This window comes from Mus pahari, chromosome 5 (assembly GCF_900095145.1).
Source record: "Mus pahari chromosome 5, PAHARI_EIJ_v1.1, whole genome shotgun sequence".
Lineage (NCBI taxonomy): Eukaryota > Metazoa > Chordata > Mammalia > Rodentia > Muridae > Mus > Mus pahari.
The window spans coordinates 85,793,978-85,813,112 of record NC_034594.1 but is presented as its reverse complement, the minus strand read 5'-3'; the positions used below and the strand labels follow the sequence as shown (position 1 = coordinate 85,813,112).

Here is a 19,135-nt window from a genome sequence, read left to right as displayed (position 1 = left end):
TAGAATCAAAAATGGAGGTGATAGCAGATGATGGTAAGAATGTGGAGAAAGAGGCACACTCCTCCATTGTTGGTGGGATTACAAGCTGGCAAAACTACTCTGGAGGTTCCTCATAAAATTGTACATAGTACTACTTGAGGATACACCTATAGGTCTCCTGGGCATATACTCAAAAGATGTTCCAACATATAACAAGGACACATGCTCCACTCTATTCATAGATGCATTATTTACAATAACCAGAAGCTAGAAACAACCCAGACTTTCCTCAAAAGAGGAATGGACAGAAAATGTGGTACATTTACACAATTGAGTACTTTCCACTTAAATACTATAACTTTATGAAATTCTTAGGTAAATGGATGGAACTAGAAAATATCATCCTCAATAAGGTAACCCAATCACAAAAGAACACACATGGCATATACTCACTGATAAGTGGATATTAGTTCGGAATCCCAAGATGCAATTCACAGACTGCATGAAGCTCATGAAGAAGGAAGACCAAAGTGTGGGTGCTTCATTCTTTCTTGGAAGTGGGAACACAATACTCAATGGAGAAAATACAGAGACAAAGTGTGGAGCAGAGACTGAAGGAAAGGCCATTCAGAGACTGCTCCACCTGAAGATCCATCTCATATATAGACACCAAACCCAGATACAACTGGGGATGCCAAAATGTACTTGCTGACAGGACCCTGATATAGTTGTCTCCTGAGAGGCGCTTCCAGAGTTGACAAATACAGAGGTGGAGGCTCCCAGCCATATATTAGACTGAGTATTGGTTCCCTAATTGAGGAGTTAGAGAAAGGATTGAAGGAGCTGAAGGGGTTTGCAACCCCATAGAGAGAACAACAATATCAACCAATAAGACCCCCAAGAGCTCCCAGAAACTAAACCACCAACCAAAGAGTACACATGGAGGGACCCATGGGTCCAGCTGCATATGAAGAAGAGGATGACCTTGTGAGGTATCAATTAAAGGAGATGCACGAGGTCTTGTGAAGGTTGGATGCCCCAGTGTAGGGGAATTCCAGTGCAGTTAGGTAGGAGTGTTTGGGTGGGTGTACCCTCATAAAAGCAGGGGGTATGTGATGGGATAGGGCATTTTAGTAGGAGATACTGGGAAAGGGAATAATATCTGAAATTTAAATAGATAAAATATATAATGAAAAAATTTAAATATTATAACATCAAAAAAATAAAGAAAAAGGATTGTTTTAAAACTAAATTATTGGAAAATATTCATAGTAAGTTCAGATAATATATCTTGGGCTGCTTTTTGAAAGCAAAGCTCATATTCTTTTATTATATGTTGTACTTTTAAGCACACTGCTTGATTGAAAGGTGAGTAGTTTGTCTTAGTATAACATCTTCTGGTAAATTATTTACATATCCTTGAAAAGGTACTCAAAGGAAATAAAAACGAGACAAGAAAACTTATGGTGTTTGGTTGTTTTGGTAATTTTTCCTACAAAGCAATAACAGAAACCAGTACCTACCCAATAGTGTCAGGACACAGGCCAGTATTGCTATTAAGGCCCCAGTGCTGAGGCCAGCAGGTAGAACATAGGCCTCTGCATTGCAGGTCTGAGCTATGCCATCAGCGTCACAGTCACATACACGGATGGTAAGTGTGTTGGTACTGCTTAGTGAAGGAGATCCACTGTCCACAATGAAAATAGGCAGATAATAAACTGATTGTTCCTGTCTGCGGAAGCCATTTCTTCTTGTGAGTATTGAGGCTGTATTGTCTAGGATAAAGAACAGAAATGTATAACAAAGCTTTTCAAGAGCTTTATGTTTACAAATGTGAAGTCACACTTTGTACATTTCTCCTAAATGGCAAAAGAGCTGTGCCATAAGAATTTTTCTTTCTTTCTTTCTTTCTTTCTTTCTTTCTTTCTTTCTTTCTTTCTTTCTTTCTTTCTTTTCTTTCTTTCTTTTCTTTTCTTTTCTTTTCTTTTCTGTTTTTTTTTTTTGAAACACCTTCAATAAATTTTTTTGGACAGAAAGATAAATTTCTTATGTAATTCATGGTAATTATTAAGGTATTTCTGTTCCTCAACAGATAGCCAATTAAACAAAACAAAAAAAACCCCACCATTATAATGTAAAACTAAATGTTTTCTTAAATGAAATCTTTGTTGTTTCAGATATCCAAAATTTCAAATTATATATTTATAGAAACCTTGATAAAGTTTTAAATTAATAGATATTCCTTTTTAGTATAATTTCAAATTTATCACTTGTTTGAAAAGCTTCCAAATCAATTAAGTAATATACCATAAAATAGCATAGTTTCTATTTAAATTGATATGTAATTATATATCACTAAACTAGGGCATATGTTCTGAGAAATGACACATGCTACTTCTTATGTTCATATCATGATTTACTGACATAAACTAAGATATTTATGATTTAGTTAGGTGATATAATCTTATAAGTCTTCCATCATAGACATGGTCTATTAATGTCTTAAAAAAAAAAGAGAAAGGAACTGTTAAACACAGATACTCACAAGTAAGAGTATTGAAATTATTTTACATATCTGTTATTCATAGTTTCTCATGTAGCATCCTTATAAGTATTTTATTAATAGCATAGATATTAATTTACATTCATTATTGTACTTACCTAAGAAGGTTAAATGATTAGGAATATTTGAAATTAATTGATTCATTCATATAACTGCAATATATATTATGGAAATAAATTTAATTTTGAGGTATTTCTTTGTGTCATTTCTCTCAATTAACTAATATGAATCAATAAGATTCATAAAATTTATATTAACTACTAAAACAAAACCACACACACAAAAAAATAGGGTCATACTGTTATCCTGCAGGCAAATAAACTTTTATTTGATAATCTTTCACAAATAGTTGAAAATTGCTTATTTAATATTATCATGAAGAATTCAGTAATATTTTAAAGAAAATAAGTTGATATAACTGCATTAGCATCACAAAGCAATAAGCTAATATACAAGATCAATTAAAACATATTGATTAGACAAAATACAAATATTCCAGTATCATTTTGTATCTAGTATATTTTATATATGCAATTTTGAAATGTTTTTAAAAATTATGTTTTTAAAATATTTAATTGTAAGTTATAAATTTGAAATTGTAAAATGCATTAGCTGACTAAGAATGAGGTTGTTTAGAGTTATCCTTCATGTGAATGGATACTTAATAATATACAGGGTAGTGGTTTGCTTTTTAAAAATGTTAATACTATCTCTATGAATTAATAAAAATGATTCAGAAAATTGTATTGAATATTGATAGTATAACATTGTTCACATAAAAATCATCTATAGATAGCCATATAGCCATATACATGGGCACGCACACAAACACATACACACAGCATTGAGAAGCATGGTCCAAATGCTCAGCATGTGAAAGAAGAGCCCTATGATCAAGAAAGATATTGTAGTGGTCAGAGCTGGTGCCTTGAGAAGACCTTGGGCGATAGCTCTGCACCCAATCCCACAACCCTCAGAGGAAGCTTGACTCCCAGGTGGTCGAACATGCCTAGGATCTTAGGATCATAGGAGCACAGGATTTCAGGAGCTTGGTCACACCAGGATCACAGGATCACAGAGACAGCTGGACTCTGAGGAGTTTTAACATAACCAAGATAACAGGAGGGACAGGCTTCAATCAGAGACTGTGAGTGCAGGAAGCAGTAGTGATAACCAGATGGCAGGAAGCAACCCGAAGAACATAAGCAACAGAAACCAAGGTTACTTGGCATCATCAGAACCCAGTTCTCACAACATACCAAGTACTGGATATAAAACTGGAAACTCAAAATTCAGATTTAAAATCACTTCTCATGGTGATGATAGAGGACTTTAAGAAGGACATAAATAACTTTCTTAAAGAAATACAGGACAATATAGGTAAACAGGTAGAAGCCCTTAAAGAGGAAACACAAAAACCCCATAAAGGAATTACAGCAAAACACAACCAAAAAGGTGAAGGAATTGAACAGAACTATCAAGGATCTAAAAATGTAAGTAGAAACAAAAAAAGATATCAAAAGGAGTGTCTACCCTGGGGATAGAGAACCTAGGAAAGAGATCAGGAGTCATAGATGCAATCATCACCAACCAAATAGAAGAGATAGAAAAGAGAATCTCATGTATGGAAGATACCACAGAAAACATTGAAACAACAGTCAAAGAAAATGCAACATACTAAAAGGTATTTATCCAAAACATCCAGGAAATCCAGGACACAATGAGAAGTTCATACCAAAGGATAGTAGGTATAGAAGTGAGTGAAGACTCCCAACTTAAAGGATTTAAAGAAGTATTTATAGAAGAAAACTTCTCTAAACTAAAGAAAGAGATGCCCATGAACATACAAGAAAGCTACAGAACTCCAAATAGATAGGACCAGAAAAGAAATTCCTCCTGTAACATAATAGTCAAAACACCAAATGCACAAAACAAAACAAAACAAAAAAATTAAAAGCAGCAGGCAAAAAGGTCAAGTAACATATAAAGGCAGACCTATCAGAATTATAGCAGATTTCTCACCGGAGACTATAAAAGCCAGAAGATCCTGGACAGATGTTATAGAGACCCTAAGAGAACACAAATGCCAGTCCAGGCTACTATACCCAGCAAAACTCTCAATTACCATAGATGGAGAAATCAAGCTATTCCATGACAAAACCAAATTTACACAATATCTTTTTACAAATCCAGCCCTACAAAGGATAATGGATAGAAAACTCTTAACTCAAGGAGGGAAACAACACCCTAGAAAATGCGAGAAAGTAATCTTCCAACAAACACACACACAAAAAAAGATAACCACACAAACATAATTCCACCTCTAATATCAACAATAATAGGAAGCAACAATCAATTTTCCTTAATATCTATTAACATCAATGAACTCAATTCCCTAATAAAAAGACATAGACTAACAGACTGGATACTTAAACAGGACCCAGCATTTTGCTACAAACAGGAAATGTACTTCAATGAAAAAGACAGACACTATGTGAGAGTAAAAGAATGGAAAAATTTTTCCAAGCAAATGGTCCCAAGAAACAAGCTGGAGTAGCCATTCAAATATTGCATACAATTGTCTTTCAACCAAAAGAGCAGGAAGGACACTTCATTTTCAACAAAGGACAAATTCACCAAGATAAAATCACAATTCAGAATGTCTGTGCTCCTAATGCAAGGGCACCCACATTCAAAAAAGAAATTTTACTAAAGCTCAAAGCACATATTGTACCACACACTGTAATAGAAGGAAGACTTCAAAACCCCACTCTTAGCAATGGAAAGGTCATGGAAACACAAACTAAACAAAGACACAATGAAACTAACAGAACTTATGAACCAAATGGATTTAAAAGATATCTATAGAATATTTCATTCTAAAACAAAAGAATATACCTTGTCATCATCACCTCATGGTACCATCTCCAAAATTAACCATATTATTGTTCACAAAACAGGCCTCAACATATATAAGAAAATTGAAATAATCCCATAAATTTTATCAGACTACCAAGTACTAAGACTGGTCTTCAGTAACAACACAAACAATGGTAAGCCCACATACACATTGAAACTGAACATGGCTCTCTTCAGTGATAACTTGATCAAGGAAGAAATGAAGAAATAATTATAGACTTTTAAGAATTTAATGAAAATGAATGTACATCATAGCCAAACTTATGGGACACAATGAGAACAATGATAAGAGGAAAACTTACAGCTCTGCGTACCTGTAAAAAGAAACTGGAGAAAGCATGCACTAGCTGCTTGAAAGCATACCTAAATGCTCTAGAACAAAAAGAAGCTAATTCATCCTAGAGGTGTAGTTGACAGGAAATAATCAAACTCAGGGCTGAAATTAACCAAGGGGAAACAGAAAGATCTATAGGAAGTATCAACAAATCCAGGAGATGCTTCTTTAAGGAAATCAACAAGATAGATAAACCCTTAGCCAGACTAACCAGTATCCAAATTAACAAAATCTGAACTGAAAAGGGAGACATAACAACAGAAACTCAAAATACCCTCAGATCCTAATACAAAAGCCTACACTCAACAAAACTTGGATGAAATGGACACCTTTCTAGACAGATACTAGGTATCGATGTTAAATTAGTATGAGGTATACCCTCTCAACTGTCCCATAACCCCTAAAGAACTAGCAATGTTGTTAAAATTCTCCCAAACACAAACAAACAAACAAACAAACAAACAAACAAAAAAAACAGGACCAGATGGTTTTAGTGCAGATTCTTTAAAAGAAGACCTAATACCAATTCTCTTCAAATTATTCCACAAAATAGCAATGGAACGAACAATATTCAATCCATTCTATGAAGACATAAATATATTTATACCTAAACCACACAAAGACTCAAAAAAGAAAGAGAATTTCAAAACAACTTCCCTTATGAATATCAATGTTACAATGTTCAATAAAATTATTGCAAACCGAAGCCAAGAATACATCAAAACAATCATCCTTCATGATCAAGTAGACTTCATCCCAGGGATGTAGGGATGGTTTAATAAAAGGAAAAGTCACCAACATAATCTACTATAAAAACAATTTCAAAGAAAAAAACCACACGATCATCTCATTAGATGCTGAGAAACATTTGACAAAATTCAACACCCCTTCATGGTAAAAGCCTTGGAAAGATCAGGAATTCAAGACTTATACCTAAACATAGTAAAAGCAATATTGAGCACACGAGTAGCCAACAATAAGTTAAATGGAGAGAAACTTGAAGCATGCCCATTAAAATCAGGAACTAGGCAAGGCTGCCCCCTCACTCTCGCTCCTTATTCAGTGTAGTACACAAATTCTTGGGCAGAGCAATGAAACAATAGGAGGTCAAAGTGATACAAATTGGAAAGGAAGAAATCAAAATATCACTATTTGTAGATGATATGATAGTATCCTTATGTGACCCAAAAAATTTCACCAGAGTACTTCTAAATTTGATAAACAACCTCATTAAAGTGGCTGGATATGAAATTAACTCAAGTCATTAGCCTTCCCTATTCAAAGATTAAACAGTCTGAGAAAGAATAAGGGAAATGACACCTTTCATAGTAGTCACAAATTATATAAAATACTTTGGTGTGACTTTAAACAAGCAAGTGAAAGATCTCTATGGCAAGAACTTCAAGTCTGTGGAGAAAGAAATCAAAGAAGATCTCAGAAGATGGAAAGGTCTGCCATGATCATGGATTGGAAAGATTAATATAGTAAAAATGCCCCCCCCTTTTTTTTTTTGGATTTTTGAGACAGGGTTTCTCTGTATAGCCCTGGCTGTCCTGGAACTCACTCTGTAGACCAGGCTGGCCTTGAACTCAGAAATCCACCTGCCTCTGTTTCACAAGTGCTGAGATTAAAGGTGTGTGCCACCACTGCCCAGCTAAAAATGGCCATCTTGCCTAAGGAAATCTAGAGATACAATGCAATACCCATCAAAATTCCAACTAAATTCTTCATAGAGCTAGAGCAATTCACAAATTCATTTGGAATAACAAAAACCCAAGAAATCAGAAACTATACTCAATAATAAAAGAACTTTTGAGGGAATCACCATCCCTGGCCTCAAGCTGTATTACAGAGCAATGGTGTTTAAAACTGCACGATATTTGTTCAGAGACTGGCTGGAAGATCAATGGAATAGAACTGAAGACTCAAAAATGAACCAACACCAAAGGTCACTTGATCTTTGAAAAAGGAGCTAAACCACCCACTTGAATCAAGACAGCATTTTCAACAAATGGTGCTGGTTCAACTTGTGGTCAGCTTGTAGAAGGATAAAAAATGATCCATAATTATCTCCTTGTACATAGCTCAAGTCCAAGTAGATCAAGGACCTCCACATAAAACCAGATACACTGAAACTAATAGAAGTGAAATTCAGCAAGACCCTGGAAGACATGGGCACAGGGCATAAGTTCCTGAACAGAACACCAATGGCTTATGCTCTAAGCTCAACAACACATGGATGGGACCTCATAAAATTGCAAAACATCTGTAAGGCAAAGGACATTGTCAATAGGACAAAACAGCAACCAACTGACTGGGAAAAGAGCTTTACCAATCCTAAATCTGAAAGGGGGCTAATATCCTATCTATCTATCTATCTATCTATCTATCTATCTATCTATCTATCTATATATATATATATATATATATATATATATATATATATATATCAGAGACTAGGCAAGGCTGCCCCTCTCACTCTCTCTCTACCTATTCAATGTAGTACACAAATTCTTAGGCAGAGCAATGAAACATCAATAGGAGGTCAAAATCATACAAATTGGAAAGGAAGAAATCAAAATATCACTATTTGTAGATGATATGATAGTATCCTTTCTTTTTCATACTATTAAATTCTTTATTTCCTGGATGTATTTCTATAAGATTTTTTTCCAATTTTTATTAGGTATTTACTTCATTTACATTTTAAATGCCATCCCCAAAGTCCCCAATACCCTCCCCCGACACTCCCCTACCCACACACTCCCCCATCTTGGCCCTGGTGTTCCCCTGTACTGGGGCTTATAAAGTTTGCAAGACCAAGGGGCCTCTCTTCCCAATGATGGCTGACTAGACCATCTTCTGCTACATATGCAGCTAGAGACTCAAGCTCTGGGGGTACTGGTTAGTTCATATTGTTGTTCCACCTATAGGGTTGCAGACCCCTTCAGATCCTTGGGTACTTTCTCTAGCTCCCCTATTGGGGGCCCTGTGTTCCATTCGATAGCTGACTGTGAGCATCCACTTCTATATTTTCCAGGCACTGATAGTATCCTTATGTGACCCAAAAAATTCCACCAGAGAACTTCTAAATTTGATAAACAACCTTCTTGATATATATATCAAGAAGTTAAACTCCAGAGAACCAAATAACCCTATTAAAATTGGGGAACACATCTAAACAATCAATTCTCAAGTGAGGAACATAGAATGGCCAAGAAGTACCTAAATAACACTCCTTTGTCTTCAGGGAAATGAAAATCAACACAATCCTGAGATTCCTCCTCACACCAGTCAGACGGCTAAGAACAAAATCTCAGATGACAGCAGATACTGGCAAGAATGTGGAGAAAGAGGAACACTCCTCCATTGTACATGGAATAGCTGGTAAAACTACTCTGGAAATCAGTCTGGCTATTCCTCAGGAAACTGGACATAGTGTTACCCAAAGACCCAGCTATACCACTCCTGGGCATAAACCCAAAAGATTCTCTAACATATAACAAGGACACATGTTCTACTATGTTCATAGCAGCCTTATTTATAATAGACAGAATCTGAAAATCCCCCAGATGTCCTTCAATAGAGGAATGGTTACAGAAAATGTGCATTTTCACAATGGAGTACTACTCAGCTATCGAAAATAACGAATTCTTGAAATTCTTAGCAAATCGATGGAATTAGAAAATAAGATCTTCAGTGAGGTAACCCAATCACAAAAGAACACACATGGTATGCACTTACTGACATGTGAATATTATCTTGGGTATACCCTAATGATGGGAATACCCAAGATACAATTCACAGACCATATGAATATCAAGAATAAGGAAGACCAAAGTGTGGATGCTTCAGTCCTTCCTAGAAGTGGGAACACAATCAAGGGAGGAAATACAGAGACAAAATCTGGAGCAGAGACTGAAGGAAAGGCCATCCAAAGACTTCCTACCTGGGGATACAAGCCATAAACTGTCACCAAATGCAGACTCAATTGTGAACGCCAAGAAGTGCTTGCTGACAGGAGCCTGATAGCCTGATAGAGTTGTCTCTTGAGAGGCTCTTGCAGAGCCTGACATATACAGAGGTGGTCCTCCTAGCCAACTATTGTACTGATCACTGGGGCCCCAATGGAGGAATTAGAAAAAGGACTGAAGGAGCTTAAGGGGTTTGTAACCCCATAGGAAGAAAAACAATATCAACCAACCAGAGCTCCCAGGGTCTAAACCACAAACCAATGAATACCCATGGAAGGACCCATGGCTCCAGCTTTATATGTAGCAGAGTTTGGCCTTGTTGGGCATCAATGGCAGAAGTGGCCCTTGGTCCTATAAAAACTCAATGCCCTAGTGTAGGGTAATTTGAGGGCAGGGAGGTAGGAGTAGGTGGGTTGGTAGGGGTATACCCTCACAGAACCAGGAAGAGGGGGGATGTGATAGGTAGTTTCTGGGTGGGGGAAATTGGGAAAGGGGATAACATTTGAAATGTTAATAAATAAAATATCAAATTATTAAAAAAAACTCAAATTAGAGATAATATTTTTTTGGAGGAACACAGTTTTCATTTAACTTTTTTATTTAGCCTAGTTATACAAAATACTTTTACTATAAAATTTTTGTATGTAAGTGTAATAATTTGATATTAGTAAAGATATGCAGTTATGTTTTCAAATCCTATATGTGGTAATTTAAAATACATTATTAAATTGTTTCTAACAGAAAAAAAAGAAAGAGCTTGTAAAGTACTCTGTATTATCTTGCCTAATGTAGAAGACAAGACTAATAATCTTTAATTACTCTACTGATGCCCTTCAAGGTACGGCCTTGGAAACTTTGGGCTTGCTGTAAGTGACATGTGGAGATTTCAGACGTATGGCAGTAGGGATGCCCCATAAATCCAGAGATTTTCTTGTAAATGTTGTACAGCAATATTGCTGCTATTGGACTGTGGCACTTGAGGGATATATTCAGCATCTTCTTGTGAAGGTCATATATTCCCCTGTCTGCATCTGTGCTGGATGACTTCAAAGACTCAGAGTGAACTTTTGCAACAATGATTAAGTCAGAGAGTTTGGGATTACTCACCCAGAGAATGCTCTCTCCTTTATATTACTAAAGGGACAACAGAGTGTTCTCATTAGGTAGAGAACAGGATCAGGCAAAAAAATTATTATTTTCAGATTGAATTTTCTAGGCTAAAATCAGTTTTTGCACTAAAGTTTTGTCCTCAGGCAAAAGATTTCCTAAATTCTTTCTGAAAGCGAGTCTGTTCCGGTAAGCCGCCTGGTCTCTTTAGTTTAAATCGATACCTGATTCACATGAAAACCTTTATAAAATGTGAGTGAGTTCGAATGCTTCTTTATGAATGTCTGATAATTATGAGTACGCATTAAGCAGAACAGCAATCAGCCTATAGGTACTTGTAAAGTGTCACTACAATAACACTTATCCATGGTAGGCACAACTAACTGTTAAGGAAGGAAACTAAGTTTGATGTGAGAATACTTTTAATATTTAATATTTTGCTTTTGTTCATTAATTTAAAAGATTTTATGAGATGGCTTAATGACAATATGAAAGAATCCAAATGAGCATTTCCATTTTAGAGGACATGGCGAGCATAGCAACTTAAATGATGTCCATCAACTTCTCTGAAGATGAAGAAGTGACTGTGTTACCCATTGTTTACTTATGCAAATCAAGGAGTTTTCATTGTTTCTGGACAGGGTGGTGATTAATTTATATGTGTTGTAATGAACTATTACTGTAGTAAGTAGCAAATGTGTTCAATATACAGAGTCCTTTCATACAAATTGATTTCTATTGTGTCAATTTCCTTCACTTTCAAGTTATCCAAATATTATTATCATTATCATCATCATCATTATTATTATTATTATTATTATTATTATTATTATTATTATTATTATATTTTACCTGAAAAGGTACATTTTTGTGGAAAAATACAAAAGTTTTTGTTATTCTTAAGAACATTATGTGATTGTTAATTTAAAATGTATATAATCCACTGGGCAGTGGTGGGGCATGCCTTTAATCCCAGTACTTGGGAGGCAGAGGCAGGCAGATTTCTGAGTTCGAGGCCAGCCTGGTCTACAGAGTGAGTTCCAGGACAGCCAGGGCTACACAGAGAAACACTGTCTTGAGCCCCCCACCCCTCAAAATGTATATAATCCAAATGTTTTCTGAGCTCTCAAGTAGTGTCCACATTGTACTATTAAGGACCTTAGCTGACCTTCAAAGCATGATATCATTTGGATAATCAGCATGGTATATAAATGAGGAGGTAAATACCTAGGAGACAGCCAAGAGATATAGACCTAGCACTTCTGATTTGGCTCTATGCCTAAAATGATTTAAATAGCAGCTTCTCCTCTATAATAGGAAATCTATGGATAAAAATCACTGCCTTTTAATAAATGTACTTCCTTTTTTCTCCTATGAAAAGCATTTTGAAATGAAATAATGGACTTTCTTAGGAGTCAATGCTTGCAATGGTGTAACTAGCCTTACCTTTGTTATCTTTCAATGAAAAGTTGTGGTTATTTGTCATATCTGTTGTTAAGCTGAAGTAAAACTGGTGTCCATTGGATGGCTCATCTTTATCTACTGCGCTGATTTTCTGGATAACCTTGGTAGAGAGAATGAAAGCAAAATAATTATACTAATGTATTCTGCTGAGATTTCTACAGCAGGACACAGCAATTTTACACCTTATCACAAATGCCATCTTTTTGAATGAATCCAGGGAATAGATCAGGTATACCAACTCGAACTTATTCTAAAATGGTCCTCGGTAAATGAATGCCCTTTTCAAAGCACGTTTGAAGTTACATTTGTGAACCTCAAAATCAAGCTGTAAAATTGATTAGACATCCCTGTAAACATCTTAAGACTCTAAGAAATAGAGAGGGACAAGCCAAAGCCACTGTGAAATGTACTGAATTCTTAGAAACTTGATGTATGTAAACTCCTTTGTATAACATAAAACAGGAAGGAGCCCAGTGAAACCTAATTTCTCCTTAATGCATTTTATTCCTCCTTAAAGGAATCTAGGCCTTTAAGTACATATCAGGGATTTTTACAATGTTTAACTTCTCTTCCTGAGGAATATCATAGCCCAATTAAACAAGAATTTGAAAGTTCCTTTAATATTAGCTTGCACTACACATCAAAGTGATAATTTTGCTGAAACATGCGGATTGTGAGTTATCTTAAAAGTGGGAGTTTCAAAGGCACATTCACAGGATGCTTTTGCTTTTAGATAAACTGCAAGAAGGAAGCTGATGCAAAGCATCTCACCTGCCCTGGCTGAGCATTTTCACAGACAGTGGTTTCATAGTCCATGGCGAACTCAGGTGCGTTGTCATTAATATCCAGTATAGTGATGGCCACATAGCCTCTCCCCACCTGGGATGGATTCTCTGAAATATAAGAAAATATTGACCAGTTAACTCTGATAAACTACTCATCATGTATTGCTATTTTATTCAAAGAATAGAAAAGTCAAGCAAAAAATTGACAATTTTCCTTTTCTAAAGTATAATCTCAAATAAAACTAGATTCATAAAACCACACTATTTAAACAAAACTACAAATAATTTCACCCACATAAACTCATTAATTTATATGTATATATATTCAAACATACATTTTATGTGGTTGTTTAAAATCTAGTTTTGACATTCTATATTTACATATGTTTCACATGAATATGTTTATTTACATATGTGGACAGTCCCTGATAAAAGTGCTGAATGAGGAATAGTGAACCATGCAATTTATTTTAATAGTGCCATATCCCATATTTATATCAGTAGAAGCATATCATATACACTCATTTACTTTGACTATATATTTAGTAGTATATGGTTATATTTTCTCTTCAGTTATTTTATTCAAGACTAAAAATAGTTCGAATTCACGACAATCATATATATGTGTGTATTGGTAGACACCAATTCAGTAATCTCCTATTAATATAAAGACAATATCTATGATGTAATCAGACAAAAGGCTTCAGAAGGTAAGTCACACACACCCTTCAGTTTTTACACTTTCTCTTTTGCATTATTTATGTAAGCTTCAGCACATAGAAACAAGAAATCTGTATGTATTTTACATCTTACTGATTTGGGACATTCTGGGGTTTATTCAGTTTAGACAGGCTTAACTGACCTCACCTAATAACTACCCATTCTCTACTCTCACCTTGCTCCATCAAAAACTCATTTTAAATCTTTTGACTTACGGCTTTCCATTGCGAGGACTGTAATGTTATGAACAGCATTTGTCTCTCGATCCAATGATTTAGCAGTAGTAATAACTCCACTGTTGGCATCAATATTGAAATACCTCTCCAAGTCTGTGTTTCTGTCAATTGAATATCTAGTTGAAAATTTAGAGAAAATATTTCACATTCATGTTTCTTTAGAATCTTTTTAAATATTTTTCATTAATTTCTTAGGTAACCATCAAATCCTATTAACTAATTACAGTAGCATATATCATCTTTGGACCTTTTTCTGTGTAGCCTGTGTATTGGTAATCTATTTCTTCATCTGTAAAAATATTTGGAAATGAGCATTATAGAATACATTTATTCTTCAACAAGGATTTGAATATTACATTATACCTCTTTAAGCATTGCTATTATTATTTATAATTGACACTAGCACCTGGATATGGGTCCCTGTAAAGTTAAACATATTCAGTTATCTTTTGATCTTCTGGGTCTATCACATTTTGTTTTGATTACACCAACCCAATATTAACATGTCTTTTGACTAGAATCATCACTTAGAAGTATTAACTTGCTTTCCAAAAACATGTGAAGAAAGTTGTATATCTACTGCTGAAGTTGTCCACCTAAAGCTGTAAATTTCCATCCTTTTCCTCCACACGATATTTACAATATGAACATTTGTGAACAATCGTGGTACATTTCTAGTCTCAGACAATGTTAATATTCTATCACAATTACCATCTTAAATCCCACTGTAGTCTTCATAATTGATTTGGACAGTGGTTCTAATTTCATAACAAATAATTCAGCACAAAAGGAACAAAGAAAAACTTAATAAGTGCATTCATTTTAAGCATAACCATTAAACGACTGACTCAATTTTATACATGCTAAATCTTCAAGATATTTTTTTATCACTTAGCCTTACATAATCTGTTCCTCTGCCTTAACTCTGTCATCAATCCTTATAAACATATTAGCTTTTCCAGCAGATATATAGTACTAATGAAACTCTATTTAATCATGTTCTTCTTTCCTTTATTCACCATCCCAGTAATTTTTATCCATAGTGAACAGAATGTACTAATGTTGTCAGTATATTGTAAAATAAGTTTGCTATTTTCTATTGTCTCCATTCTTTCTTACCAATTGATGTAGCACGGACCTTATTTATTTCACTGCTGGGAAATGGCTACTATATGTAATATCAATAGATTAAAACACAGAAGATACTTTTGAGGCATTTTTTTCAGTTCTTAATTCCTCATGTGGTTCCAGACCAATATTGGCTGAGTGTAGGGTCATTTGAGATGGCATGTTTTAAGATCTTTCCTAAAGCGTCTTATTTCCATATGAATAGCATATGAATGATATGACTAGGATTTTGGAAGTTTATGTTTTTGTTTTTGTTTTTTTTTTGTTTTTGTTTTGTTTTTTTTCATGAGTGTTCTCACGGAATGAGAGTGGGTTCTCAGAGAAAAGCTAAAGGTATCCGGGTAGATGTAAATGTTAAAGAGAAAGCACAGAAATCTCAAATAATTGAAAATGCCCGAAGGCAAGTTTCCACCCATGGAAGACTTCAGCTGTTAAGTACGTAATCGTAAACACCTTTGAAAAGATAGAATAGAGAATGCTGTTGAAGTTCAAATCACTATCATGGGAGTGTATGCAATCAGGTTCAGGTCTAAAGACTCAAAGGGCCAGTGTTTTAAGAGATAGAGGGCAGTGGATCCTCAGCTATAGAAACAGAATGGAACTGGTGTGTTAGAGGGAAGGTGCAGGTATCATGTGGGATGGAACTGGAAGACAGAGCTCCTTAATCCTGTTATAACTCAAATGATGCCATCTGTCCCAGATGCAAAGACATGGAGCTTTGTAGAACTAATGTTTGCCTTTCTGTGTTTCAGCCTCCATGTGTTCCAATCGTTTTTTCGCTATGACCTCTTCTCTCTTTGGAAATGAAAAGATTCACTCTATAATATTGCATATTATAAGGATATATCAATTTTTATAATAATATTTCTCACAATATTCAAATTATTTTTCTGCTTCAATTGTTTCCCTCTGTCTCCTCCCATGTGTTTCTCTATAATTTTCCTTGGATTGGGTATAAGTCAAAAGTTTCTAAGAGATTACTGAACTTTGAAATTTTGAAAAATATTAGAACTACATAAGTAACTCTTAGAGATTTATTTGGTTTATTCAAATATAAATGACTTACAGATGTATTAAACTCTTTTTGCAGTATGAGGAGGCCATGGAATTTGTGGACCAATGTTGAAATATTATGGTTAAATATAATAAATTTTGGTTCATGTAATGGCTAATTTTCATTGTCAATTTGAGTGAGTTGACTCCAACTAGGAAAAACTCCACAGTTGTTTCAGGAGAGATTTAACTGGGAAATAAAGATGTGCCCCTAATATGAATAGCATATTTTATCTCTGTATTATCTCATATTAAAAAGAGAAAGACATAGGAACACTAACAATCTCCAATAATTGCTGATTTTGGCTCTTTTGTGATTGTCTGCATCATTTTCACAGTTTTATGCCTTCCATGCTATGATGGAATATAGGTCCTTAAACCATGAGCCAATATAAATTTTAAGATTATCTTCTCATGCATTTTGTCACAGGAACCATAAAGTAACTAATGCCATATGAATTCTTAAATAACACACTATGCCTTGGAAAGTCTATGATATGAGATACATTTTTATGGCTATGATAAGAAAGAAAGAAAGACAAAGGTGACTTATACAGATTATTATGGGCACTTGAAATTTCAGATCATTAGAGTTCATGAGGGCAGAGATAAGCTAGCATGTGATAAAACTCAGAGGCCACATTGGCAATAAAATCTGAAGTCCTACTCCCAGTAACACACTTAATCCAACTAGACAATTCTTTGCAATTTTGTACATACAGAGTCAACAAATGGGGACTCAATGAGGAGGATCAATTTCATGCAAAAATAAAACAAAACAAACAAAAACACCTACAACCATCCTCTTCCATTTTGCTGTCCTGCAAAAGAAAGAATACAACTTGATCACACATTTATGGATCACTTTCCATAATTTTCTGAACCATTTTTTTGTTTGGGTTCAACATCAATTTTCAGACACAATATAGCATTTCACTATTTTATTTTTTAAATTGCTTATAATTTTATTAAACTAATACAATTTATTTTAAAATATACAATTCTGTATTGATATTTTTAAGTCATCAAAATAATTTAAAATTGAATGCCTCTTATATATACATGATATCTTCTGAAGCTAAAAGCAATATGCACTGAAGCAGTTTTTAAAAATCTATTTGGAACATTAAACATGAAAGAAGTAGAAAAAAATCTCATATGAAGTCCTCTATGGAAGGAAATTTTGACAAGTTACGCATTAGACATAAACCATTATATCTCCAAGGGAGAATATGCAGAGTAACTGTGGCTTCACAGACTGAAGTGGATATTTTCCTTCCGTTTCTATTTTGTGGAATAGTTTGAAGAGTATTGGTACTTCTTTGAAGGTCTGATAGAATTCTGTAAATCCATTTGGTCCTGGGCTTTTTTGATTAGGAGACTTTTAATGACTGCTTCTATTACTTTAGGGATTATGGGACTATTTAGATGGATTATCTTATCCTGATTGAACTTAGAAAAATGTCTATTTCACCAGATTGTCCAGTTTTGTTGAAAATAGGTTTTCGTAGTAGGATCTGAGGATCTGATGACTTGTTTTTTTTTAATTTCCTCAGTGTCTGTAGTTATATCTCCTGTTTCATTTCTGATTTTGTTAATTTGGACACTGTTTCTGTGCCTTCTGGTTTGTCTGGCTAAGGGTTTATCTATCTTGATGGTTTTCTTAAAGAACCAGCTCCTACAAGTCCTTACAGTCTATGCCAGCACCAGGTCACCTAGGACGCGGAGGCAGCAGGCACCCCCACTGTCCCTAGAGGACTGCCCCTGTGATTTTAGGATCACTGCTGATAGGAACACAACTTCTGCTCCAATCCAATTGTGCACGGGACTTGAGACAGCACTAGGGAAGCAGATAACTGGCCTGACCAGGGGCACAAGTCCCTTCTGGTCTGCTCCTGCACCAGGTCACCAAGGGCACAGAGTCGGCAGACACCCCACTGTACCTAGAGGACTGCCCATGCGATCTTAGGATCACTGTGGAGGCAACTGAACGTTCAGGAGGAATCTCCACACCGCAGGTCCTCTGGATCACAGGTGAGCTTGCTTGCAGAGAGTTGTCTGACCACAGGGACTCAGGAAAGAGTTGGATTCCCAGGAGTGCTGACAAAGGCTAACAGAATCATAGGAGGAACAAACTCCAGCTAGAGACAGCTTGAACATTAACACCAGAGATTTCCAGATGGTGAAAGGCAAATGTAAGAACCTTACAGAAACCAAGAACACTGGGCACCATCAAAACCCAGTACACCCAACACAGCGAGTCCTGAATACCCCAACACACCCGAAAAGCAAGATGTGAATTTAAAATCACATATCATGATTGTGGTAGAAGATTTGAAGAAGGACATTAATAACTCACTCAAAGAAACAGAGGAGAACACTGCTTAACAGGTAAAAGCTCTTAAAGAGGAAGCACAAAAATCCCTCAAGGAATTACAGGAGACCACTGCTAAACAGGTTGAAGTCCTTAAAAAACTACAGGCAAACACTACTAAGCAGGTAGAAGAAAGACAAAAATTCCTTAAAGAGTTACAGGAAAACACTACTAAAGAGCTAGAAGAAAGACAAAAATCACTTAAATAATTACAGGAAAATACTGATAAACAGCTAGAAGAAACACAAAAATCCCTTGAAGAATTACAGGAAAACACAACCAAACAGGGGATGGAATTGACCAAAACCATTAAGGATCTAAAAATGGAAGTAGAAACAATAAAGAAAACACAAAGAGAGACAACNCTGGAGATAGAAAGCCTAGGAAAGAAATCAGGAACCATAGATATGAGCATCAGNAACAGAATACAAGAGATGGAAAAGAGAATCTCAGGTACAGAAGATTCCATAGGGAACATGGACACAACAATCAAAGAAAA

General features: G+C 35.3%; 1 protein-coding gene across 6 annotated transcripts in view; it reads right to left on the bottom strand.

Annotated features, from left to right (window-relative positions):
- Cdh7 (cadherin 7) overlaps positions 1–19,135 on the bottom strand; it is a 152,761-nt gene that overhangs the window by 23,276 nt on the left and 110,350 nt on the right. For all 6 annotated transcript variants that reach the window (XM_021197642.2, XM_029539124.1, XM_021197640.2 and 3 more), the window contains 4 exons: positions 14,061–14,197; positions 13,112–13,233; positions 12,323–12,440; positions 1,503–1,754 (listed from right to left, as the gene is read on the bottom strand). In XM_021197642.2, coding sequence (XP_021053301.2) covers positions 1,503–1,754; positions 12,323–12,440; positions 13,112–13,233; positions 14,061–14,197 — 629 coding nt within the window. The remainder of the gene's footprint in view (positions 1–1,502; positions 1,755–12,322; positions 12,441–13,111; positions 13,234–14,060; positions 14,198–19,135) is intronic.